This window comes from Calidris pugnax, unplaced genomic scaffold, assembly GCF_001431845.1.
Source record: "Calidris pugnax isolate Ruff unplaced genomic scaffold, ASM143184v1 scaffold61, whole genome shotgun sequence".
NCBI classification, from domain to species: Eukaryota; Metazoa; Chordata; class Aves; order Charadriiformes; family Scolopacidae; genus Calidris; species Calidris pugnax.
Window position 1 is genome coordinate 336,747 of NW_015090945.1, and position 9,487 is coordinate 346,233.

A 9,487-nucleotide genomic window follows, 5' to 3' on the forward strand; every position below is an offset into this window, starting at 1 on the left:
GCACCCACCTTGAAGACATCCTGCGAGGCGACGGAGGCGGCATCCGCCTCGCAGACGACGCCCTGGTAGGAGCTGGAGGCGGCCGCCTTCTCCCTCGACTGGCAGAGCCGCAGCAGCGACCGCTTCATGGCGCCCGCCCCCCCGGCTCCGAGCGGCTCCCAACCCGCCCGTTCCGCAGACCTGCGAGGCGAGAAGACCGAGTGACGGCCGGGGCCGGGGCCGCGCCCGGACACCCCGCCGAAGCGGCGGCGGGAGGAGGCGGGGAAAGCAGGACGGCCGCTCCCCGTCGGGGGAGGCTCCCCCTCCGTCCAAAGGCGGTCCCCTGGGGACGCGAAACCCCGGTCCCCTCAGGGGAGAGCGGCCCGGCCTTTCCCCGTCGTTATCCCCGTCAGAGCCGGCCGCCCCCCGTCGGGGGAGGCTCCCCCCCGTCCAAAGGCGGTCCCCCGGGGACGCGAAACCCCGGTCCCTTTAGGGGAGAGCGGCCCGGCCTTTCCCAGTCGTTACCCCCGTCAGAGCCGGCCGCCCCCCGCCGGGGGAAGGCTCCCCCAAGTCCAAAGGCAGGTCCCGGGCGGTCCCCCGGGGCCGGGACCCCCCGGTCCCCTCAGGCGGGTGTCCCCGCAGCCGGCTGGGGAGGTGCCGGGGACAGGCTTCACGGCGGGAGAGAGGGCCAAGCCATCGGCCCCCCGTTGGGGTTTTGGGTGGGCTTTTTTTGCCTTCGAGGAGCTGTGGCAGCAGGGCCGAGAGCGCCGCGCGCGAAAATTAAAATGGATAAATGGTAAAAAAAGGAGCAGCCGAAGTCCGGCTCTTCTGCAGGGGCACCCTGTGAGGAGAGGGGCTGCCCTTCCTGGCCTCCTGAGTCGTTAAACATCCTTTAACACCGTCTTCCCCCCATTGATTTCTCAGCTTTTACTCCCTAGTGGCAAAATTTTCCCGTTTTCACCGGCAAATTTGGAGCGGCGCGGGAAAGCAACAAGGAAAGCACCGAAAGGAGCAGCCCAAGGTGTTTCAAGGGGTTAATTACTAAGAGCGACTTACAACTGAGTCATTCTCCCTGCGTGTTTTTAAGGGAGACGGTGTGTAACCGGGAGAGCTAACAGTTTACTTAAGGCGATAAGAGCAGCCCTACCAAAGGTCGGGTAGCGGCCGGGGCGGACGCTTAGGAAAGGCATTAGGAGCCATCTGGGGTGACTTTTTCCCAGTGTGTTCATGGTTTTATGGCAGCCTGGCAGCTTCAGGGCTGCCAGGACCCAGTGTCGCACCCAGTCCAGCCTGTTTAATAGCCCTCGACTGGCAATTCTCCATTCCTTCCCTCATGCCCTCTTCCGAACCTTGTTTTTTTATACCGTCCGTGCCACAGCATCCTGTGGCACTAAGTGCCATAACTTCATTACGTGTTTGTGAACCATGCTTTCTTTGACCGCTAGCCTCACTCAGTGCTCCCTAGGGTTTTTATTTTGAGAAATGGAGAGTTGTTGCCCATTTTCTTTATCCCTGTTAGTGCTCATAATTTCACAAAGTTCTTCCAGCGCTTTGCTCGCTGATGGGGCTTGATTCATATGGTTTTCCTTCCTAGGGATGCCATTTTGTACCTCTGAACGTCCTCATCCTGCTACTCTGCATCTTTGCCGTGTTCCTTTTGAAATGGGATGGCAGGACCTACATGCTGAAGTCAAGCTATATTCAAACAATAGTACTAATTGTTTCTTTAAATTTTTCTTCATCCCTCTCCTAAATGCTCACAAAGGGATTTGCTTTTATTGGATACCACTGAGCTAATTTTCCTGAGAATTTTGGCGGCTCCACCACAATCCCTTTGCCGAGTGGTGACAGTTTAAATAAATAGCCCTCATGTGCTACAGTCATTCGTATGAGAGTAGTTAAGGTTCTGTTTCCTCTGTGTACCCACCTCACATTTACCAACACTGAATTTCATCTGACATTTCGTTACTGTATCACCAAATCTTGCTGGACCTCCCACAATCATCTGCATTTTTGATCATTCTGAAAAACTTAATAGTGCCTTCCAGATCACCAGATTGTCTTTGCATCATTGACCACAAACACATGTGCCCAAGTGGCCAAGAAGGCAGTTGTATCCTGGCCCATACCAGGAACAGTGTGGCCAACAGGACTGGAATAGTGATCGTCCCCCTGTCCTGGGCACTGGTGAGGCCCCACCTCGAGGGCTGTGTCCAGTTTTGGGTCCCTCACACCAAGAAAGACATTGAGGGGCTGGAGTGGTCCAGAGAAGGGCAACGGAGCTGGTGAGGGGTCTGGAGCACAAGTCTTGTGAGGAGCGGCTGAGGGAGCTGGGGGTGTTCAGCCTGGAGAAAAGGAGGCTGAGGGGAGACCTTCTGGCTCTCTCCAACTCCCTGAAAGGAGGGTGTAGCCAGGGGGGGTCGGTCTCTTCTCCCAAGGAACAGGCCATGGGACAAGAGGAAACGGCCTCAAGTTGCACCAGGGGAGGTTCTTCATGGAAAAGGTCATTAAGCCTTGGGACAGGCTGTCCAGGGAAGTGGTCACCATCCCTGGAGGCATTTAAAAGACGTGTAAAGGTAATGCTGAGCGACATGGTTTAGTGGTGGACTTGTCAGTGCTGGGTTAAGGGTTGAAGTTGAGGATCTCAAAAATTTTCCAACCTAATTCTGTGATTTTACGACTAAGTTTAGGGGTCCTACAGAACACCTCAGCTTGGTGAAGATGTCCTTCTACTCCATATTTTTAGACCCTTTACCGGTTTCAGAGAAATCTTTCCTGCCTGGCCAATGACCGTTTAGTCTCGTTAAGAGACTGTGAGGAGGGACCTTGTTGAAGGTCCCAGATCCAGTTACCATGGGCATCATTTGTACCTTTACACTTGCTGATTCCTTCAGAGTGTCACTGGCGTGTGTAATGCCAGACTTCTCTCCATGAATGCTGTCTGTGTTGTTTTGATCATAGAGCCTGTAACTCCAGAAACATTCATAGTAAGTTGCTTAAGTTACACAACCTTAACTGAGTAGTCTTAAGATCATGAAAGTAAATAGGCCTGAGACTAACTGGGTGGTTTTAAGTGTTTGTGGTGTAGAGCTTTGATCCTATTAATTATTAGACAGCAATGGAACAAAAAAAGTTTCTTCAACCCACATTGTACTTAGCCAAAGGAATTATATATGTTTGCCGGTGGTGCATTAAGGCACTTTTTTATTGTTATATCATTAATTATGACCAGAAGAAACAAGGTCATTATGCTATAGCAAGAAAGCTGTACTCAAGACTAGTCATTAGTGCCCATGGAGTTTCTAATTATGTGTCTCGGGATTAAGTCACTAGAGGAGCCTTCTGTATATGTAAACACTTTTCCTGGTCCTACCTTTAGGAGCAGCCCCAGTTGGTGACATTGTTCACCTTCTCACAGTGAGGTCCCTTTGAATTGGCCAAGAAGGCCAATGGCATCCTGGGGTGCATCAGGAAGAGTGTGATGAGCAGGTTGAGAGAGGTCATCCTCTCCATCTACTCTGCCCTGGTGATGCCTCATCTGTAGCACTGTGTCCAGTTCTGGGCTCCCCAGTTCAAGAAGGACAGGGAACTGCTGAAGAGGGTGCAGCAGAGGGCTACAAAGATGATGAGGGGCCTGGAGCATCTCCCTTACGAGGAGAGGCTGAGGGACTTGGGTCTTTTTAGGCTGGAGAAGAGAAGGCTGAGGGGGGCTCTGATCAACACCTATAAATACTTAAAGGGTGGGTTTCAAGAGGATGGGGCCAGGCTTTTCTCCGTGTTGCCCCGTTACAGGACAAGAGGAAATGGGCACAGACTTGAACATAAGAAGTTCCACTTAAACATGAGGAAGAACTTCTTTCCTGTGGGGGTGGCAGAGCCCTGGCAGAGGCTGCCCAGAGAGGTGGGGGAGTCTCCTTCTCTGGAGACATTCAAACCTGCCTGGACACGTTCCTGTGGGACCTGCTCTGGGTGGACCTGCTGTGGCAGGGAGTTGGACTGGATGATCTCCAGAGGTCCCTTCCAACCCCTCTGATTCTGTGATTCTGTAATTCCTCGTCTGGCCTTGACTTTTCTCTTGCCCATAGTCCTCTTTATGAGAATTTAAACTCAACAAATAGCACTCTTCATATTGTATAAAGAAAAAGAAATTACATTTTCTGCAAGAATCATTACCTGGAAATAAAAATATCACGGAAACATTCGTAAATGTTAGTAAATCTATCATCCATTTTTTCCTTAAAATCTCTTAAATTGCAGTCAGAGTTACTTCCAGAGAAGTTACGATCCTTGAACGCCCTTAATTTTACTTATTTTCTTGTATCTGATAATACTGCCTCTTTTTTTTTTTTTAAATGACTGTTAGTTTCCAGTCTTCTACTAAATGTTCAGATAAGACTGTTCGGAGCATGAAAAATAATACAAAGGTTTTCCATTCCCAGGAGGCATCAAATGGAATTTTAAGTGGGCTGACCACAGCTTTTATTCCTGCACAATGATTTGACATCAGGAACTAATTCACATAAGTAGCCAAAGAGTAACCTTCCGTCCAGCTGTTTCTCCCAAGAGTGGGTTAAAATACATTTATACCATTTTATTTCAAATACGGTCTTCCTAATGGTGGAATAGTGGCTCCATTAGTCCCAGCAAAATTCACTGAAGGTAATCATAGAGCAGCATTTCATTAAAAATGTGATTGTTTAATAATTAAGTTGTATCTACAGTAAATATGCACCGTTCCAGTCCTGTAGCCTTAGTAATACGGCACTGCAGTTTTGTTAATTTTGCAGGCCTAGGAACTGTAAATTCAAGCAAATATCAGTATTGAAAAGGATGTTTTGTTTTGCTTTGCAAGTGATTTATTTGGCAACAGTGTTATGCAAATTATGATGTACAAAATGATATTTAGGATGTTGTGTTGTCAGCTTAATTCAGTAAATCAAATGAATTCAGGGTGCTACTTCAGGTATTGATTACAGTCACCCAGAAATCAATCTGAGCCGCTGCCTAAACAAGCAAGAATGTATTCTCTCCTACAATCTTTCAGAAACACGATTTACCGTGGAGAAAATTCCTATTTTCTTTTGAAACCAACAAGGTGAATTTAACTGACATTTTACACTTGCACGGAATGGAATTTTCATTGCATTTTTCCTGCTTGAGATTTTGCTGTGGTAAGGAACATGCTGCTACGCCCAGCAGAAGGATTTAAGCTATCGACAGGTTTATTACATGCCTCATTAAAAAAAAAAAAAAGAAAAAGAAAAAAAAGAAAAAGAGGATTTAGAAAACAGTAATTCATTCCACTACACTGCAGGCTGGGTTGTTGTTTTTTTTTGCAATGATAATCAGATATGGAATAGTACCAAACAGATTTTGAGTCCTATTCTTAATGCTTTGGACAAGAAGAAATTTAAACAGAGGCCTATGGAGTTCCATCTATGCCTTGAAAGTAAGTATAAATTGATTTTATGGTTAGTATCAGTTGTAATGAGTAAGGGAGGTGACACTCCATGAGAACATTCTCGGTAAGAAATACTTCCCAAGGTGCCCAGTACAGCCCAACAAGTAATTGCAGCATCTATTGGCTCCAAGTTAACTCCCAGACAAAAAGCTTTCAAAGGTATAAACTGGACCAAGTAAAGGTTTAGGTGTGTGGTAGCAAAAGTGAATGCAGTCCCTGTCCCCGAGAGAGCTGGATGCTTTGGAGTGGAGTGTGAAGAGATGAGGGGTGATTTAGGTACCCATTTTGGGCAATAATCCTCCCTTGAAGCTGGGAGCTAAGCCATCTCTTGCAAGCTATCTTTTAAACAAGTTGAGGGCTTCTTATGTGCTTCTCCCTCAAACTAAACTCGCTGGAGAGCAGTTTTGAGGAGAAAGACCGGGATTCCTGTTCCAGAGTTCTGCCAGAGGCTGCCCAGAGAGGTGGTGGAGTCTCCTTCTCTGGAGACATTCAAACCCGCCTGGACACGTTCCTGTGGGACCTGCTCTGGGTGACCCTGCTCTGGCAGGGGGTTGGACTGGATGATCTCCAGAGGTCCCTTCCAACCCCAGATCATTCTGTGATTCTGTAAAGAGATTAATACACACTCTGCCTACTTCTTAATGGAAGCAATTATGGCCACCAAACGGCAGCTCGCTCTCTGGCAGTGATGTCCTCACCTCCTCCTGTAAAAGCAGTGCCAATGCTCAGCCAGAGACTGTCGGGGTCAAAGTGCTGAAGTCTGGTTCCCCACCTTACTAGAAAACTTAACTTCCCACTCCTGCCTCCAGGACTGGTTTTGTGGTTTTAAATTCAACTAACACTGACCAAACCCAGCAACCAGGTATGAAGCTGGGACTTCAGTCCCGGGCTTCCCCTAGCTATGGAATTGAGGAAAAGCTGAATTTTTCAAGCTTGAGAAACTTTCTGCTCTGGATATTGTGGAGATATACCTGAGTTCTTAGAGTTGTGCCAACTCTAAAAAAATGGAGAATCTTAGTAAGGAAACACAGAGCGTCATAGAATGGTTTGGGTTGGAAGGAACCTTTAAAGGTCATCCAGTCCAACCTCCCTGCAATGAGCAGGGACATCTTGCTGTCCTAACATCCACCCACAGATTTCTCCTACAGGGTTTATATGCTGCTGTGCCTGTCTTGATGGCTTTTGTTATTCCAGAGATATAGTCTAGTCTCACTGGTGGTTACCGATATCGACCAGTTATTGATAAATGTCTGCAAAGATGGAGGTTCTTACATTCTGGCAGGTTTTCCTTCATACAGTCATTTTTATCCTAGTAATTCATAGCACTCTAGGAGTAAAATTGAGCTTGCCATATACAGTAACAGAAAGGCAAAATAAGTAGGAATAATTCCTTATTACAACTATATTAACTGCTTTAATTATCATCCTGTTGAATATTTCCCTGCATTCACTGCTTTCTGATGAAAACACACAGTATAACTTGTCACAGAATCCTAGAATTGCCCAAGTTTCTTAAGCTCACTTGGAGTTTCCCTGTTGTGCTGGATGTCTGATATACTTTTTCAGATATAAACCAAGATGCTTTCCCAAAGAAATTTTATCATTAAGGGATTAAAACAGTGATGGAAGTCTGTTACAAATTACTAGATGGGTGTGAGTCTGGCCATACTCAAGACATGTTTGGAGAAAATAGCTATTATATCAAAGAGGGTTTGTGCCAAAAAGTGCTTGAAATCAGAATGAAATAGAAAAGTCTCATTTTGGAGGAACAGAGAGGAATGAATTAGACTTTAGGATCACAAAGGTAGTTAAAATAGTGGAAAAACACTTGTCAGCATTTTCAGGGGGGGGCACCCTGATACTAAGTCCCTCAAAGAGCACCATGTGCTTCTCGCTGCTAAACCAGAGCGCTTAAACCTTTTCATGCTCATAGTTCTTCCTGAGAACCACTGATGGAAAACCTCCATTGTCACCAGTTTGCAAGCACAGAGAACGAAGGGTGACAACCTCAGGCGTGGAAAGGAAACATTACTACAACGATAGTGCACATTTTTTTCCAACTGCCTTCATGTTAGCTTTTCAAACTTAATTTTGTGACCACCTCTCTATCCTTCCTACTATCTCTTCTCCTGCCTGTTCTTCTCCATTGGCTTCTCTGTTTCTATTTCAGTGCTGCTTAATCCTTTTTCTTCTCTTTCCCTGACATTATTTCCTTTCTGTACATATCATCCAGCCAAAGTCTGCCTTCACCTCAGCTTCTGTTGACTATACTTGCATTTTTTGAACTAAGAGGGTTCACTTAATTCTCTGACTCTCTGACTCTCTGACTCTCCTAAGTATAAGCATTTTCTGCAAGCTCTTCCATCATTCTAATATCAGAAAGACACCAATCCTGCCTTTCCAGTGCTTAATCCAAACCTCTTGTATAACTAATTGGGAATGATGAATTGAATCTATATCCCAGAAGCAGCTAACACTGGAAATCTTCAATTTATGCTTTCTGTGGATCATTACAGATGGCAATAAAATACCAATTTTTCCAAATAGAAGACAGTTCCTATTATCTATGTCAGATCACACGCCTCGGGTTTTCACTTCTTTCAAATATCAATAATTTATTTTGCAAGATGTCGATATCGCTTTTATTTCTTGCCCATGCAATTGCACTGAAATCGTGAAGCAGAACGTCTGGTATATTCAACTGTATTTCTATCGGGTTAGGAAAAAAAAGACTTGTTAAAAACTAGAATTATTAAAATGTTATATAGTGCAAAGAAACTATATATATTTTTTATTTTAAAATGAAAGGAAACATTGTCTTGAAGACGATTACATATATAATTGAGTGAAAATGATGCTTACATACCTGAATTTGCAAAATATGGAAATATATAGTTTCTTTTTAAATTAGCCAGTTTAAACAAATACAATTCAGGAAAGAAGAGAAAGCCCAAAATATCTTAAGGGAATTATTGTAAGTACACCATTCATATTTCAGCTAGTCTTTAAGATTTGCTGACTCTTGGCTTGGTTTCCTCAAGTTCTGGACATTCCTGTCCTAACTAAAGGATGGAATTGAGATCAAAGTCATTCCGACATTGTGTTTCACTGACTGTTTATTAGATGGAATAGATACAAGTATTTGTTTGAAATAGATTCTCTATTTCATATTTAGTAGATACGAAACTATGACCAAGCCCTTGGTAATAGTAGTCTATTTTAGTCTAAGCAAATATGATTAAATATTTCATTTTTACAAACTTTCCATAGAAACAGCTGATATCTACCAGCAGGGTAGATGCAATAGTTTGAATGGTCTTTCATAGGGGTATTTTTCTGCTGGGGAAAATAAACATTGTCTGGTGGCCAAATGAAAAACTAACTAGTAAAAAAGTTTTGCCAATAAAAAGAAATGTAAAGTCATACTGAACATGAAAGAATGCCATTATTAGTTGTATATTACTTGCATTAAGTAGATTTTATTAAAATCGGCTAAGAATGTATCATACAGTTCTTCAATCAGCTGAAATTATGCCAAATTCACATTTTAAATATGAATTCCAAATATTCTACCTTGTATTTTTAACACAGAAATCTCCCTAAAAGCAAAAGAAAAATAGGCCCAACAAAAATTTTGAGCAACAGAATCTGAGCTACAGGAAAACTGTATTACGCTTACCATTCAAGGAGTTTGCAGGTGATTTCTCTCTGAAGCAACACATATATAAAGAACAAAAAAAAAGATCTGACTATTTGGATCTCTATCTGGTGCTTATATCAGCCAAGTTCTCGTGACGTGGGAAGCCACCCGTTGTGTCATCTGGTGGCTGGCTCCGTGGAGGCAGGGGCTTATTTAAAAGAAGAAGGTATGCATTGCTGGGTGTGGGAGGAGCATCCCTGCTCCTCCAGTGGTCTTCGAAGCTTTCTTTTTTTTAATACTTCTAATCCAACCCCATCCATTTTCATTTCTGGCTGCAAATGTACCTTCCGTACCAGAAGTTGTTTTGTTTTGTTTTTGGTTTTTTTTTTTTTTCTAATGCAATATCT

The 9,487-nt window shown here is 44.3% G+C and overlaps 1 protein-coding gene across 1 annotated transcript in view; it reads right to left on the reverse strand.

The window, feature by feature from the left end:
• The window catches only part of TRPA1 (transient receptor potential cation channel, subfamily A, member 1), a 45,079-nt gene extending 44,951 nt beyond the window's left edge, over window positions 1-128 (reverse strand). The window contains exon 1 of the mRNA XM_014951900.1: window positions 9-128. Coding sequence (XP_014807386.1) covers window positions 9-128 — 120 coding nt within the window. The remainder of the gene's footprint in view (window positions 1-8) is intronic.
• Window positions 129-9,487: the final 9,359 nt, after the last annotated feature.